The 17534-nt window shown below is 47.9% G+C and overlaps 2 protein-coding genes across 4 annotated transcripts in view; one reads left to right on the forward strand and one right to left on the reverse strand.

Annotated features, from left to right (window-relative positions):
• chic2 (cysteine-rich hydrophobic domain 2) overlaps positions 1-6556 on the forward strand; it is a 6796-nt gene extending 240 nt beyond the window's left edge. The window contains exons 1-6 of the mRNA XM_072670567.1: positions 1-121; positions 897-951; positions 1664-1819; positions 2101-2157; positions 2259-2318; positions 3346-6556. The exon at positions 1-121 is cut by the window's left edge and continues 240 nt beyond it. Of these exons, the coding sequence (XP_072526668.1) occupies positions 1-121; positions 897-951; positions 1664-1819; positions 2101-2157; positions 2259-2318; positions 3346-3396 (500 nt within the window). The 3' untranslated portion in view covers positions 3397-6556. The remainder of the gene's footprint in view (positions 122-896; positions 952-1663; positions 1820-2100; positions 2158-2258; positions 2319-3345) is intronic.
• An 883-nt stretch (positions 6557-7439) lies between these two features.
• Positions 7440-17208, reverse strand: fip1l1b (FIP1 like 1b (S. cerevisiae)). 3 transcript variants are annotated; one of them, XM_072670634.1, is made up of 17 exons: positions 16957-17208; positions 16212-16275; positions 16025-16088; positions 15382-15488; positions 15191-15255; positions 14523-14633; positions 14190-14320; positions 13497-13612; positions 13163-13216; positions 11734-11833; positions 11163-11316; positions 10913-10939; positions 10768-10822; positions 10544-10602; positions 9565-9763; positions 9069-9212; positions 7440-8859 (listed from the first exon to the last, which is right to left on the reverse strand). In XM_072670634.1, the coding sequence occupies exons 1-17, from the start codon at positions 17036-17038 to the stop codon at positions 8721-8723; spliced, it is 1671 nt and encodes a 556-aa protein (XP_072526735.1). In that variant the 5' UTR covers positions 17039-17208; the 3' UTR covers positions 7440-8720. The 3 variants fall into 3 exon arrangements, with proteins under 3 accessions (XP_072526735.1, XP_072526734.1, XP_072526733.1); XM_072670633.1 differs by having other exon boundaries at positions 7440-8862; positions 16025-16085; positions 16957-17207; XM_072670632.1 differs by having other exon boundaries at positions 7440-8862; positions 16957-17207.
• Positions 17209-17534: the final 326 nt, after the last annotated feature.

Here is a 17534-nt window from a genome sequence, read left to right on the forward strand (position 1 = left end):
TCTACGAGGAGGAGGAGGAGGAGGAGGAAGAGGAGGAGGACGAGCAGAGGGCCGCGGAGGAGCAGCTGCTCAAATACGCTCCGGAGCCGGTTCTGGTTCGGGGATCGGGTCGGGTCACCGTGTAAGACCACCATTACAACACTGAAATAGCCCCTCCCCCAACAGCGACCTCCCCTGCCCGGTCAGTCCACCGTGCTGACCCAGCGGGCCGGGCGGTGGAGGTTCTGCCCAGCCCAGCCCAGCCCAGCCCAGCCCAGCTTAGTGGGACATTAGTCCGGTCCAGTAGAGTCCAAGCTTATGAGACTCCACCCGGTCCGCTCTCCACCTTCCTGACCCATTCGGGCTGTAGTGAACGGTGGTGGTTCTGAAGCAGTTGGTTGGTGGAGGAGCTCGAGGTCTTGGTTGGGGTCTCTTGTTGCCCCTCTGTGAAGGGTGGGAGTCCCGCTGGGGTGGTTCTGAGGTGGTTTGGCCCAATCACACAGTCCAGTCTCCACCTTACGGACCCATTGGGAAGGGCCGGAGTTGGGTTCTCGGAGGCTCGTAGTAGACTCGTCGTGCAGCCCACCCAGCACCTGAATGGACCCGCTGGGTTGACCAGAGTAGAAACCACCGGTTCTAGACCTGAGGTCTTTAAATCTGGACCTTGAGTCCGGTTTCCAGTCCCGGGCCTTCTAATACTCGCTGAAAGCTGGAGGTCAAGGTCCAGATGTGAAGGCCGGGGTTCTAGAGGTTCTTTAGATTGTTAGTGCAGGTAAACCCAAAACCGTGTCCTGGAGGTGGTGGAGAAGGTGGAGGTGGAGGTGGAGGTGGTGGAGGCGACTCTACAGCAGGTGAGGGAGGACGATGGGACCGAGGTCAAACCTTAACGCTGGATTTCTGTGTTTGATCGCCCGCAGGTTTGGACTCAGCAATAAATTCGAGTCGGAGTTTCCCTCGGCGCTTACGGGAAAGGTGAGTGACAGCACACACAGCTGGTCTAGCCCCTGTAGAGAAGTACTGCCAATAGAATAGGACCATCTCTCTGCAGCAGATCAACATCATGACCCTATTGGCTCCATGCTGCCTAATAATGCCAGGCGTGGACTAGAGGGGTATAAAGCCCCCCAGCATTGAGGAGCTGTGGAGCAGTGGAGGAGCTGTGTTCTCTGGAATGATGGTGGAGCTCCATCCCGTACTTTTGGGATGAGTTGAGGAGTTAGGGATGATGAGGTGGGGTGGTGATCATCATCCAACATCCTGACCTCACTAACTCCTAGCTCTTGTTGCTGAATGCAATCAATCAAATCCTCACAGCAATGCTCTGCTGCTCCAGAATCTGGTAGAAGGTCTTCTTCTCTGGACAGTAGAGACGGTTACTCCAGCAGAAGCAGGATCAGCTCTTTAATAGCCTTAATTTCAGAAGAAACCTTGGAACAATAGGCAGGTGTCCCAATACTTTTGTCCTTATAGGGCATCTCTCTTATATAACTGGTTCTTGTTCTTCAGGTTTGTTCACCAAAATAAGTAGGTTCCACTGCCCGAAAGCCTAGGTTCTCAGCTGGAACTCCAGCCCATGTTCTAGATAACAGCGAGAGTCCATGGTATCACGAAGTGCTTGACATGCTGAAGGTCTGCTCCGGTTCCTCACACGTGGGTCCTGGCTGTTCTCGGTGTCTCCTCACAGGTAGCGCCTGAGGAGTTCAAAGCCAGCATAAACCGGGTGAACGGCTGCCTGCGGAAGACGCTGCCGGTGAACGTGCGGTGGCTGCTGTGCGGCTGTCTGTGCTGCTGCTGTACGCTGGGCTTCAGCCTGTGGCCGGTGATCTGCCTCAGCAAGCGGGTGAGTGACCACGAGTGGGTGCTGCCGTATACTGAGCAGGTCCCCCTCATGCCGCCTGGCAGCTGGCCTGGGCTCCAGAAGACCTCCGAGGGTGGTAATGTTCTGGCTGATCAATACAGTAAGACGCACGCTGGACCACCACCCCCACCAACATCATCTGGGTGGTGGTGGTGGTGGTGGTCCTGTGGTGGTCGTGAGTAAGTAGGTGTTTCTGATAAATTGGCCAGCGAGAGAAGGGACGTGGTGGGTGGGTCTAATGAGCGTGTTCATATCTCCTGCAGACAAGAAGATCCATAGAGAAGTTACTGGAGTGGGAGAACAGCAGGCTCTATCACAAGGTGAGTGCGCGAGTGTGAGTGCGCGAGTGTGAGTGCGCGAGTGTGCAAGTGTGCAAGTGCGCGAGTGCTGGTTTGCCTCTCACTACCCGTCTCTGTTTCAGCTGTGTTTGCATTGGAGGCTGAGCAAAAGGAAGTGTGAAACCAACAACATGATGGAATATGTGAGTTCCTGCAGACACTGCATCTGCACTGGTCAGTGGGGGGTCAGTGGGTGGTCAGTTTGAGGCCCCGCCTTTTTAAGGTGCTAAGAAAGCTAAGATGCTTTGAGGAACCGGTCTGCGTTGTTAAATGGGCCGTTTGAATTAGCGTGGACGTTCCAACCGCGAGCATCTCGCAGGCTAAGGTAGCTTTTCAGGCCGACGTAGCCGCTGCGCCTAAGGCCGACTTTGAGACTTTTAAGATTTAGCTTAGCATTTTATAGAAATTCTGACTTAGCCTTGCGTTTACCGAATAGTCTGGGATTTGGCTTGGGCGTTTAGATGCCGACATAGAAACGAAGTTTGAGGTTTATGTCGTGTTATTAGCTTTGCAACTCCTAGTAATTTTGGGATGAGTTTGGGATTTAGCGTGGGCTGTTTGAGACTGAATTAGCTTTGCGTTGTATGTATGTGATTTGGGAATTTGGTGTTATGTGAGTTTGAGGTTTATGTTGTGATGTAGCTTCGCCATTAAGCATAAGTTTAAGGTTTTACGGATTTAGCTCTGTATTTTCAGGCAGATTCGGGGGGTTATTGTGGCCTGATTTAGTGATTTTTAGCTTTGTTTTAGCTTGATTCTGCGTTTTGTAGCTAATTTAGGAATTTGAGGTATATTTAGTCATTGCATTTTGCACTTGAATATAATCTCGATACTTTGCTTTGTTTTTGAAGGATGTGTAGTGATTTAGCTTAGCACTTTAGTCTGATTTTAAGATTTAAGATTGAGGGTTTAGTTTGGCTTTAGCTTGATTTAGCTTTTTAGCCTAGTGTTTAAGGAGATAGATTTAGCTTTGTGTTTTCGGCTAATTTGTTAGGCTTTGTTTAGATATCAGGCCGATTTTGATGTTTTCAGAGTAGCGGTTCTTCACAACACCTCAACTTCACAGTGTACAAATTTTAGCTAGTTCCAGTGGTACTGCTAGTGCCGCCACATGCAGACAAACCCGAGAACCGAGCTGAACACCTGATAACACCTGTCTCTTGTTTGCAGGTAATCCTAATAGAGTTTCTACCCAAGATCCCCATCTTCAGGCCGGATTAGCAGCTGCAGCCGCTGTACTCTGCCTTATGGTGCCTTTCTCTGGTACTGTTGTGATCTCCATGTGCCCTCTGCCCCCTGAACCCGGACTACGAACTCTCATCCTTATATATATTAAATATGCTACTCCTCACACTCAGTGCTCAGTACCGTACCGAGCATTGTTTACAACCTACACACACCCTCACGGAACATGTGGATGTGTGTGTGTGTGTGTGTGTGTGTGTGTGTGTGTGTGTGTGTGTGTGTGTACGCCACAGATGTGCATCAAAAAAACTGCAACCGTGGCTTACAGGTAGCTGGAATAAGGCCGACCCTCACCCCCCAAAAACCACACCCACACATTTTAACCCCCTAACCAATCGAAACTGGAAAATCTTCTGCTGACTCTGGACATTTGGACCTGCACCTTCATCCACGCTGGTGAAATGACCACGGGCATCGATTGACGTCTCGTTTGTGCAGCTGAAGAGCCAACCTAGCGGAGTTAGTCCACAGCACAAGGCACTGCTCGTCACGTTTTTAAAGGACTCGTTCAGTAAGGAGCCGAGTGTGTTTACTTCTTCAACCTAAATGTAGACATGTTTAGAGTCTTATCTTTGTTTCTTTAGGATTACACTGGTGCTACGAGGCTAATTTGACTAGGAAGGCAACAACTGGCATAAGTTAGGCCTAACTTATCACTCGCTTGCCTCACACTCCTTCATTACTCAGGCTGTGAGAAGAGTTTATTCAGAGCTGGGCTTGGTGTGAAACTGAGCTTCACTGTAGAGAAACGTACCCACTCTGATTTCTTTAGTGATGGTGAATGGAATCTGGAGTCGGTCGCCATGACTACAACACAGATATACCCCATAATTTACTTCCTATCCATCCCACCCAGTGTAGCTACGTGTGAATTCTTAGGGACTACTTTCTGTAGCTGCACTACACCCTAAAGGCAGCATGTATCCCTCCACCATTTTAATGATCTGGTTCTAAAAGCAGGTTCTAGAGCCGAACTCTTCTCAGAACTCTGGTAGAACAGTGTCTCAGGCATCAGGCAGCGTCTTCATCACCATTAGGTGAAGAACTTTCTGTGAGGAGCTTTTAGAGGTTCCATCTCCACTGTGGACAAAGTTTGAATAGAACAGAAAACCAGTCTGACTTTGGCCTCGTAGCTTCAGCGTAAATCGAACGAAGCAAACCTTACGCATCAGACGTACGTTTGGGATGAGAAGAGAAAGCAAGCATGTTTAGTTCTTTCCGAACTTTTCCTTTAAGTTGGATCGGACTTGAGAATGGAGTTTGACGTATTGACGCTGACGTATCGGTCGAGCAACAGCTTCTACCTGAGGGCCAAAGCTGTAGTCATTTTAAAACCCACCCCCTTTCATTTCACCTGCCCACAAACAGACCCCCTACAGAGACAATCGCACACTGGCTGCTACGCTAAAGGGCCAGACTCGGACTAGACTTGGATCTTGTCCAAGTCTAATTTAAAATAATACAGACTGGACTGGGAAGACTTTTCTGGACGGTCCAGGTAGCAGCTGGGTTTCAGTGATGCAGCACAGGATTAATTGATTATTATTATTATAACTTTTTTTTTTTTTTAGTATTTTTTTAGCCTTGTTTACCTGCTCTGTTTAAAAACAACAAGCAGATACTGTTTTTCTTGATTTGTGTGTGAGTGATTTGTATTTGTCCGTCCTCGAGTGAAACCAGGCGTCGCAAGTGGAGCGGGAAAACGGTTGACTGCAGTACATCTGATTTGGATTTTTATGTATTTTTTACATTTTTATTTTGTCAGTTTTTCTGGCTAACGTTAACCATATGTTCTCGTGTAGTCCTTCTAAAAAGTCTAATTCACAGTTTTCACCTCAAATATTGTTTAAAATATGTTTTACACTGGAGCTACGAGACTGAGTGCAGGAGAGATGTGTATTAGCATGATGCTAACTGCAGACCTAAATCCTCTCACGCTCTCCTCAGACCGTGTCGGGGTGTTTGGTAATGCCTAATCGACTCGATTATGCATATTATCCATAAACATGGACTAAAGATGACTTGAATGAATTGTTTTCAGCTTTGCAAACATTTGAACTTTAGTTCATGTTCTAGATAACGGTCAGCCAACATAACTGAGCATCTCCTCATGGTTTGAGGAGTGTGAGACTTGAGGCTAAGCTTTGGGAGCGATGTTCGCTTCGTAGCTCCAGTAAAACTAAAGCGTAAAAGTATATTTTCATGAAAACATTAACATTTCATGTCTTAGCTGACCGACTATGTTTAAATTGAGGCAGAATATGTTGTAAATGTAATTTTTTGGCAGATTTTTACCTCAGAAGAATCATTTATGCCAGTTAGCTTTATGCTAAACGATCATGCTTAGTGGTTCCTTGCACGCCATGTTAGCATATTTACAGTGAAATATCCTTACTTCAGTCGCTCCAAAGTATAAATGTGTCCCAGCTTTTAGCGATGTACATACTTTTGGAAGCTAATGTTTTTTTAATTTTACTGGATATACAAGTATACAACTAGCTACCATGTTGGAGGAATTAGCATGTGCGCTAACTAGCCAGCCTTTTATTGAATCCAGGGTGACTTTAACTCAATGCTACCTTAAGTGGAGAGCAAACCTTGCCTTTAAGTGATGGTAGGACCAATAAATAAATAAATGAATCTGATTGATACGGTTGACCCTAAACGTAGCTGATCAGCTAAGACATGTTCGGTGTCGGAAGTTTGCTGACGGACTCCATCAGTTAGCATCGCTGTACCTTCAGGCCCAACTCGTAGCCCTTTCTTCAGCCTTCGATGGTTTTAGCTCTACACTGTGATGTTTGCAGCCTGGAAAGAGGAAAGCCTGAGGCACCGAACATAATCTGACTGATGAATCGTTTGGATTATGAGGGAAAACCGTGTGAAATGAGGTCTCGTCACTTTCACTTTAACAGAATCCCACCCAGGGGCCCAGAAACCCCAGACTGGATCAGATCCACCATGTTTATGGTTTGTGTGTATGTGAGGAACATGACTTACGTTGTATTAAAAGGACAAATCCAGCTTTCTGTACGTCTGTCTATACCCAGGACCAGTCCATCCTTTTTTAAACGTTGGTATCTCTGAAGAGTATTTAAGTACTGTGTATGTACAGTAATAAAATACCCCAAAAACACGAGTGTGACGGAATTTATTCGTTTTTCGAGTTGTGTTTCGAGTGTTCTAGCTAAATATATTTATTTACTATAAAAAATATATCATTTAGATATTACCCTGTTAGCTCCTTCGCTAGCAACATTGCTCTAGATTTGGGCAAAACGTCCTAATAAGGAGTTGAATTAGCTTCTTATGAATGTTCAGTTCCACCTTAAATGGTGCAGTAGTTACGTTAGGGTTCCTGTAGGGCGGCTGAATGTAACTGCAGTAGATTTAAGGTGGAACAAGAAAATCGAACGATCTCGATTCCCAAAAATAATAAACTAACTGAGTTGGTTAAATTAGTTTGGTGACAATTCTAATCTACCAAATTCCTGTCTGTCTTTTTAAAGTATGTTTGGTGAAGCCTAAAAGGCTAATCCAGCTAATAAGCAAGTTGTTTGTTTGTTTAATTAATTAAACATTTAATGAATGAAAAATTAGCCTGTAAGCTAATTTTTCTAGGCTTCACAGACACTGTATGACTATTATCTAGAAACATTAAGTCAAGTACGTTTGCATAGCTAACAACAGTAGTAGCATTTACTTCTGACATTTAAAAAAAAAAACATGTTTTGGATGTTTTGGTTTGAACCATGGTAAGATTATCTTCCCCATAAACTATCTGATGCTAGCATAGCAAGGCATTAGCCAACCTAGCACAAAACCTTCAACTCAGTCACGCTAACCCTTACATTTCTGGAACGTGACGGGGTTGAAAGGTTGTTACAGGGTTGAATGACCGCCACTTTCTGGTGGCACCCATTCCTGGGAATGACTCTCGGGCTACGAAGAGGAAAACGTCAATCAGCCTGCTCGGCCAATCAGCCCTAATTTAAATAATCCACACGACACTCGTTACAGAAATTACCAAATGCCTTTTTTTTTTAATCCAACAAACCAACATCTACAATTACTTAGAAAAAAAAAAAACAATCAAAAAAAGGACAAAAGAACTAAAACTCAAAAGTCGACAAACTGCTGCGATTCCGAGACACTACAGAAGATCTGGGCGTGTTGCTGCGAGCGCGACCCAGCGGACCCCAGCGTTGGGGTAGGTCGCCGCTGGTTCCAGGACTCCTGGGATCTTTCATTTCACAAAGCAGGATTTCATCGTCAGCCTACAGACAGTTCAAAGGAATTCTCCAGGGATTTTCCAACCTAACCTTCGATCTAGCGAATCCGTGGCGCACACCACCATGACCACCATGACCAGTGGGCGGATGGCTTCTATTTGGGTATCGCATTTGGGTTCTAGATTTCTTTGAAAGCACAGCAGAAGGTTCTGAAACATCTTCACAGTGATTTCTACATCCTTGTAATCGTACAAAGGTCTTACAAATGGCATTAAGGAACCTTTTTCGGTTCCTTAAAGAACCACTGTTCTTTCAATGGCATCACACATGAGTGAAGAACCTTCTAAAGGTTTAAAGAAGTGAACGTCTCAGCAGTAGCTCTTTACGGAACCAAGAAGGGTTCTTCCACGTCGTCGCTTTGTTTTGTTTTTTTTAAAGAGTTTGAGTGTTTTGGGTTTGTGATCTTCATCAATTGCAATCGTAGCGCCTCTACAGATCATTTCTGCCACACAAGAACCTCTTATCTCCAACAACAGCAGGTTCACAGGAGAAAAAAAAAACAACCTTGGAAGTTATTTTGGAGCATTTCTATTGGTCCGTTCATCATGACGTTCTGATATAACGTAAAGAATAACTGCCAGATTTACATTACGAAGAAAAGTGAGAAACATGGATATATATATTTAAAAAAAAAAAAAAACAAGATACAAGGTTTTTTCAGGAGACCACTGCTTAACAACGCAGACAGAGGTTAGGTTGGAGAACGTTGGGAGTTTCCTTCGAGCCTAGAGCCGAGACTGTCCAACGGGAGAAGAGCGAAGCAAGGTCGTTTACGTACGATTTTTCATTAGCGAGCATAATCAGTCCAGTTCTAATCGAATTCAGAGCGGGCTGTTCTTACTCCTCTGATACGTTTAAAGTATCGTGATATTCCCCCAGTATCGCCCAGCCCCTGAACCTAACGTCATTCCTAACGAGATTCCCATTGGACGGTCCTTCCTTTAGACCTAAGCTCTCCGGCTCTGTCGGAAGTCCTGCTTTGTGAAACGACCTCCTGCTGAGGGGCAGTTACTCCATGGCCTCCTGGTTCTCCTGGTCAGCTGCTCGCTCCTCGCTCGGCTCTTTGCCCTCTTTGCTTCTCTTGGACTTCTTATGCTTGTGTCTGCGGTGGCCGTCGCCTTCTTCACTGTCGTGCCTCCGTCTGCTACTGCTGAGAGTAGAGAGAGAGAGAGGTGGAGGGGTGAGGGGGTGAAGAGAAGGGTGCCGAGTCCTATCCGGTCTGGGTTTACACAGGAAGGATGGGGGTTAGGGTTAGGCACCACGTTTAAGGTCATCTCGGCCCCTAGGATTTGAACCATCGACCTTCTGGGCCCCCAGCCTGCTTGGCCCCTGTACAGCTGTGTGTCTGAGCTTTACCTGCGTGATGACTTGTGTCGGCCCTCCTCCTTCTCTCGGTGTCTTCTCTCTCGGTGACGCTCCTCCTTCTCCCGACTCGACCGCTCCCGGTGCCGGTCGTACCCGCGGTCGCCGTAGTCACGGTAGCGGTAGCGCTCCTCGTCACTGCGAAAGCACACACATACACAGCTTGAAGAGAAGAAGTACTGCCAATAGAATAGGACACTCTGGAGCAGATCAACATCATGAACCTATTGGCATCAACTCTTTTCAGAAGAAGTGATGAATGAGCAGATGTCCAAATACTTTTGTCCACCAAGTAGATGACCCATTGGAAAAAATTAACCCCACCTGCACCCTCCCTAAACCTGATAACTGCCAGATGAGGGCTTGCTTGAGTGCCTAAGATCATTGTCCTGCTGCAGAACCCAACTGCGCTTGAGCTTCAGGTCACAGACTGACAGGCAGACATCCACCTTCAGGATCGTATGAACTGTGGTCAGTGTGTTGAGCTGACCTGTTGTAGGCCATGGACGACGGGCTGTGCTCCCTCTCGCGCTCCCTCTCCCGGTCGTGTGCTCGCTCTCTTGGCCTCTCGCGCTCCCTCTCTTTGTCTCGCTCTTTCTCCCGGCGGGGGTAATAGTCCCACTGTTTGGAGTTCTCCATCATACCAGGCCAGCTGCTCACAGGAGGCTGAATGGGTGGAGGGTAACTGCCTGGGGACAAAAACAAACAAACAAACGAGTAAATAAACCTGACAGCGAAACTACATTACCCACAATTCACAGCTGCTTTTCTTTCTTTTTTTAGTTTTATGTAATTAAGTACTTAATCGTACTGTAGTCCTGCTTTTCCTAGCCCCAATCTAGAGCCAAATCTGAGTGGACGTGCTAGTTAGTACAATGATGGCTGCACTCCTAAAAAAATCTAATCGGGTTCTTCAAAGGTTCTTCAGTGAGAACAATGGTTTTATACAGAACCATGGCGCTCAAGGAATCACCTTAGCGATTATTGCTATCTCTAACAAAGCTCCACACGCTTGAAAAAGAAAATGCTAATAAAATGCTGCTAATTCTGTAGCATCGGCTACAAGATGCCCACGCTGGCTAGCATCACACACGTCGAGTGCTGGTGGGAGACAGGGAGGACCGTCCTACCCAACCAGAGAGTGAGAGGACATGTATGCTTTCTGGGACTACCGATGAGAGAGAGCCAGCACTTAGGCAGTCGCTCCACCCGGGAGGCTTAGAGGGCCGCAATTATCATCATATTCATTATTTATTATAATATTGTTTTAGGCATATCAAATAATGTGAATTAGCTCCATTTTACAGCAGTCCTGAGGAACCCTGAAAGTGTTCTGCTATTGTTAGAAGAACCTAGAACCCTTAAAGAACCGAAATATTCAAAAACCCCTCGTCTGAAACCTCAGATCTTAGATCTGCATGGACAGCACGTCTGCAGTGCTGGCTTTACCTGTACAGGTGTTAACTGACCTGGTGGGAAGGGATAGGGAGCGACCGGACGGCAGTCATACCCTCCAGGATGCCCACTGCTGGAGAAAACACACCACCATCATCATCATCATCATCACAGTAGGCCAGTGCTGATTGGTCTACACTAACAGTGAGTCCAACTACAACCAGCAGACAGACCCCAATAGACCATTAGGCTCCTCCCACAGGCTGAGAATCTGACAGCTGACTAGTTGAGGTCTTACTTGTCCAAAGTGGGGATGAGGGAAGGGGGCGGGCCTCCAGGAGGTGGCGGAAAACCTGTAACACAAACAAACTCAGTTCCGCTGTATTAGAACCAACAGTGGTTCTGTAGGTTCTAGAGTAAGTTCTACAGAGATCAGAGCGTACCTGGAGGAGGAACGGTGATGGGCAGTCCTGCAAAGACAAAGAGGGGGAAAAAGGAGAGAAACAGTCTGAGACACAGTGATAGACCATCCCACTGACCGACTGACCACACAGCTAGCCTAATGTTCTTGGGTCAGGTGTTCTATGGGGTTCTTGTCACCTTAGTTTTAGAACGTGTGGTGAAGATCTGACCACCCTACAGGTCAAACCGTATAAAAGAACGAAAGCGAGATCGAGAATAAGAGACACTGACTTGGTGGAGGGATGAGGGGCGGAGCCTGGCTGACTGGTGGCGGGGGCAGGAAGGGTGGTGGGGGCATGTTTGGAGGCAGTGGTCCCGGGGGGAAGAAGGTGGGTATTTTAGCGGGCGCAGGTTCAGCTTCTGAAGAGGGATGCTCCGAAATCACCTGACCCACGGATGAAGAGAGGAAAAAAAAGAAAATATAACACCACACACATCAGGGGGCGGGGCTTATGCTTCAGACACACCCCTAACCAAAATTATTCCATTTATTTCATTGCTTTTTAACCCAATATAAGTCATCCCCATTACCCCCCCCCATCTATCCACTGAGACACCCTTTGTTGCTTGAAGAAAGAAAATGCTAATAAAATGCTAACTGCTAACTCTGTAGCATCGGCTACCAGACGCCCACGCTGGTTAGCATCACCCATGCTGAGTGTTGGTGGGGCACAGGGAGGACCGTCCTACCCACCCAGAAAGTGAGTGGACAGGTACGCTCTCTGGGACTCCTGATGAGAGAGCCAGCACTTAGACAGTCGCTCCACCCGGGAGGCTTAGAGGGCTGCAATCAATCATTTACCTGGATGTTGTTTCCCTCCAGATTGTGGCGGCGCCGTCCCTCCACTCTGCTGATCGTGGCCGTCTGTCCACCAATCACATCAATGGTCCCGCTGGACTTCCTGCAACACACACACACACACACACACAATTTATTCGTCACACACCAAAACCACCCAGCAGAATTTTTTATTTTTTTTACAAATGTATTAAATTACTTTTATTAATTAATTGATTAATTAATTGATTAATTAAGGTTTATAATTGGTCCGCTGGACAGAGCTGCTAATGAAAGGTGCTGCCCAACGTGACGGTGGCTACATCAAATCTGTGCATCAATCCGTTTAATAGAGGAAAATATAAAATCAATCAATCAATCAATCAATAAATCAATCACCATGTGTGACCAGCCACATCATCATAAACAAACATACAAACAAACAAATAAATAAATAAAAGCATTAAAGGGCCCATATCCTGCATTCCTCCATGTATGAGGTTTCTACAGGTTTATAGAATTACTGCGCCAGTATATGTAAATGAGCTGCGTTCTGAATGGCTGCCCTGTTCAGGCTGAACCACTCACAATGTTTTTTGTGACATCATAAAAAAACAATGAATGAGCCCTGTTCTAAAGGGCTCTCCCCTTTGTTGTGCTTGGCTCCTCATTTGCTTAACCCCCTATTTTCTCTAGTTAACCCAACCCGTTCATAACTCCCCCCCCCAGGACCCCCCGGTAGGGGGAGAGCGTCATCGACCCACCCAGGGAGAGAGAGACACAGAGAGAGACACACAGAGACAGAGAGAGAGAGACAGAGAGACAGAGAGAGAGACAGAGAGAGAGACAGAGAGAGAGAGAGAGAGAGACAGAGAGACAGAGAGACAGACAGAGAGACAGAGAGAGAGAGAGACAGAGAGACAGACAGAGAGACAGAGAGAGAGAGAGACAGAGAGACAGACAGAGAGACAGAGAGAGAGAGAGACAGAGAGACAGAGAGAGAGAGAGAGAGAGAGACAGAGAGACAGAGAGACAGAGAGACAGAGAGAGAGAGAGAGACAGAGAGAGACAGAGGCCGGTTGCGCTCACTCAGGCTCTGGCATGGCTCGGGACTCGACCTCACGACCCCCCCTGAGCCCCTGAGTTTTTATGACATCACAAAAACGAGGAATTCAAATCAGGCTGCTCGTCACTGTGCTTTTCATACTGACGTCTACAAATGAGCTCTTTTCTGATTGGCTGCCCTGGATTAAGCCACATTCCAGGTTGAAACACTCCGTGAAGAGGGCGGAGCTAAGCAAGCTTCTGTTGTTTATGACATCACAAAAACTGTGAGGTCGTGAAGATCTCTGCGATATGGGCCCTTTAAACCGGACGCTTGGCCCCGGATTTACTGGAGGAATTCTCAGGCCTTGAGGAAAAACAAGCCACTCCCATGTTCACACCCACTTACGTATAATAGGGCGTGTCTTGAGCGGCTGGCCCCGCCCACTGTGGAGGGGATATCCTATGAGGGCATGAGTAAAGGGAGACAGGCAGAGAAGAGTTACTGCCTCCTCACGCACACTCTCTCTCTCACACACACACACACACACACACACACACACACACACACACACACACAGGGTCAACAGCCTTGTGGCCCACTGTGACCCTAATTCACACAGACACAAAGCCATAACACTATATATGTATGTATGTATGTGTGTGTGTGTGTGTATATATATATATATATATATACATATATATATATATGTGTGTGTATGTGTGTGTGTGTGTGTTCGTACCTGGCAGGGTTGGCGAGGCCTGTCTTGTAGAGGCTGGATGGGGAGGTGAAGTCAGGTTTAGGGATGTGGGCGACTACAGGAACCTCTTTATCATTACCTGTCCTGCCCTGCTGAACCTGACAGCACACACACACACACACACACACACACACACACACACACACAGTAATAAATGACCAATAAACACAAAAGTCCAAAAGTTTGTGGACACCCCTTCTAATAAATGCATTCAGCTACTTTAAGCTGCACCCATTGCTGACACAGTAGCGAAGTACTGCCAATAGAATAGGACTCTCTGGACCAAGCTGCCTAATGTCAGGCGTGGGCTAGTAGAGGGGTCTGATAAAGCCCCCCAGAATTGAGGAGCTGTGGAGCAGTGGAGGAGCTGTGTTCTCTGGAATGATGGTGGTGGAGGAGCTCCATCCAGTACTTTTGGGATGAGCTGAGGATGATGAGGTGGGGTGGTGATCAACATCTGAATGCAATCAAATCGATGGACAAAAGTATTGGGACACCTGCTCGTTCATAGTTTCATCTAAAATCGAGGGTAGGAAGGGAGGAAGTCTTTCTACTAGACTTCGGAGCAGAGCATTGCAGTGAGGATTTGATTGCACTCAGCCAGGTGTATCAGCAACGGGTGCAAAGTAAATCAGCCGGACACGACGGCACTGGAGGAACGTCAGCAGGCCTTACGGAGATCTTGCTGGTGGTGGAGGTGATGTTGGTGGCGTCGAGGCCCATGCGCAGCCGCTTCTGCTTCTCACAGTACGCCTTCCACGTCTCCTCGTTAAAGCCGTAGTTGAAGTAGTCCGACAGGTCCGCACCTGTGTGTGTATGTACACACACACACACACACACACACACACACACACACACACACACACACACACACACACACGAGTTTCACTACAGCAGTCACAATGTTGCCGATTTTTTCAGGATCTTCTGAGAACTTCCATGAGAAGCACAGATCACGGACATGCCCCACACACACACACACACGCACACACGCACACACACACACACCTGGCTTTCTCCAGGGCTTCTCCTCGAAGGACTCCATCTCCACCTCCAGCACGGGAACGCCGTTAATGTTCCCGGGAGCGTCCAGGTCCACCCCCTTCACCTTCGCTCCGACTGGAACACGCAAACGTACAGAGACAGTGAGCTCGCGCCACATCGACGCCAATCAACCAATCAGATCAATCAACCAATCAATCAAATCTGTATCTGATCTAAAACATCAAAGGTTTTTGTTTATATATAAATATGAAATCAATGAGAGAGCAACACCAGCGGCCACTCAGCCCCGCCTCCTTTATCACCTCTGGCGCAACGGCTGGTCGCCGTGCCGTAACCGTGGGCGGGTCAATTTACACGAGGGTGCCACCCAAACCGAGCCCCGCCCCGTTTTAGAGCGCCACAGCGACACGGGGACAGCTGGAGTTAGCCATTAGCCTAGTGCATACTTTCATTGCGCCCCCTTTTTTGGGGCAGCTTCCCCGAGCAGTCCGACAGAGAGTCGGGACGGTGGGCGATTTCTCAGGTTTAGCCGGGTCTGGGGCCGGTTCTGGTGTTATATCAGTTGGACCGGTTGTGCTGAAAGCGCTATTCTGAGGCTCAGCCCTTCCCTAATTCTCGCTGGTGCTGCTCTCTGAGCTACACGGCTGATGCCGGAGGTCCGGTGTCCGTACCTGCTCCGTACGGCCTGCTGCTGCCGGACTTTATGTTCAGGTTGACCGGCGTCGCCCCGTACGTCCTGAAAAACACAGCACAGCTGTTAGAACCGAACTCCCCTTTAGAACCTCCTGAGGTCCGTGGTTGGGTGACAGGGCTAAGAGTTCTTTAGAGGTTCTGGCCCAATCCGCGACGGACTCGGACTCACGTGTACTGCGGTGCGCCTGTCTTGATGTCGCCGATGGTGACGCGGACGTCGTCGTCGTCGTCATCGCTGTCGCTTTCGCTGTCTTCGTCCTCCCCGGCCGCTTCCTCCTAACAGAACACAGAACCGGACCGTCACACAGCAGAACCTACGACCTGCGTGTGTTGCCATGCCGACAGCATCACTAGTGCCAGTCTGACGAACAATGTTTGGACTAGAATAGCAAGCGTGCTAGCACCACACAGAACCGTGCGAGAGAGAGAGAGAGAGAGAGAGAGAGACACAGAGAGAGAGAGAGAGAGACAGAGAGCGAGAGAGAGAGACAGAGAGACAGAGAGAGAGAGAGAGAGATACAGAGAGAGACAGAGAGAGAGAGAGAGACAGAGAGAGACAGAGAGAGAGAGAGAGAGACAGAGAGCGAGAGAGAGAGACAGAGAGACAGAGAGAGAGAGAGAGAGAGAGACAGAGAGAGACAGAGAGAGAGAGAGAGACAGAGAGAGACAGAGAGAGACAGACAGAGACAGACAGAGAGAGAGAGAGAGACAGACAGAGAGAGAGAGACAGACAGAGAGAGAGAGACAGACAGAGAGACAGAGAGAGAGAGAGACAGACAGAGCACTCGTTAGAACCCCAGATGGGCCGTTACCTGATTGGCCACTCCGTTGCCAGTAGCGATCTCCTCAGTAACAGGAGGGGCTGATGGGGCGCTGCTGAAGCAGAGGAATCAGAATCAGAACTGGACCAGATACAGAACCCAACCCCTCAAATTACGCTGAATTTTCGTTATAAAGTAACGTTAGTACGATTTTTTGGATGGAACGTGATTTGCTCACCTGATGGCTGCGGACAGTTTGGCCGCCTCCTCCTCCTCCTCATTTTCTTTGGTTTCTCCTTCATCTGGAAAAACGCAATCGATAATCAATACTTAATAATCAACAATTAATAATCAACAATTAACGAAAAGCAATCTCAATCATCCGGGTCTTTTATCTCGAGAGCTTCAAACCTCAAAACAACCTTTAAGGTAAATGTGATAATTCTGTAGAATCATGTATTAATTATCGGAAATTAGCCAATACAATAACAGTAACCGTTACGGCTCTTCGTTAGAGCAACGTAACCACGTCACAGTTTGAGCGTAAACACATAAACCAGGATCACCCAGAGGCCTCTGCAGCACAGCGCTGAGGATTGTGGGCCAGGGTTTACGGAGGGGAGACTGGTGCCAGTCTGAGTCCAGTGCTTGTTAGCAACATTAGCCTAGCATCTCCAGCTGTAGGCTACAGAAGCACGCGTCAGACACCAACTTCGTCTCGGCTGATTGATCAGGCCTGGGATGGATGATCGATGAATAAAATTGATTATGCATCGAGGTGCTCCTTTAACGTCGCTGCTGTGCGCATGCGCAGAACAGCGCGGGTCGGTCTGCCCTCGTTCCTCGCGGGTCGTATCCAGTAACTGTTTAAGAGCGGGGGCTCGGGACCGTTATCTGGACGTTAGCTGGACGTTAGCTGGACGTTAGCGGGACGTTATCTGGCCGTTAGCGGGACGTTAGCTGGCCGTTAGCTGTGAGCTCACCTCCGTACAGCCATTCCTCCTCCTCGTCCCCCGCCGCGCTCGCCTCCTGCCCGGGCGCTTTCTCCGCCTCTTCCGCGGACATCTCAGCTCCGCTCACCCCGCCGAACCGCCCGGACCGCTGGGTGTGACCCGAACCCCAGAACCGCGCAGAGAACCGGAGCAGAGAAGCGCAACAACAGGCTAACACCGCGAAACCGAGCCGCCTGCACACCGCCCGCAGGAAGCCTGCCCGCTGAAGACGCAGCTTCCGCTTCACTGTGTCATAATAAAAGTCCCTGCGCCAAAACAACACACGCTGTTTCCCTACGGAGCTCCTACTGCTCCTACATTTTAATAAGGCGTGGCCACGGGATAATATTATGAGGCCATGAAATGATATAATAACACGATCAGACAATATATTGAGGCCACCAGATCCTGTATTGAGCATATTATGTCTGAATTACAGACATACGAATATATTTAGGCCACAAGATTATATATTGAGACCTCCAGATCATAGAAGGCCATAAGATAATAAATTATAAAAAAATATAAATTGATTAAGGGTATGTCATATCATATAATATAATATATTG

Source organism: Salminus brasiliensis, chromosome 24, assembly GCF_030463535.1.
Source record: "Salminus brasiliensis chromosome 24, fSalBra1.hap2, whole genome shotgun sequence".
NCBI lineage: Eukaryota > Metazoa > Chordata > Actinopteri > Characiformes > Bryconidae > Salminus > Salminus brasiliensis.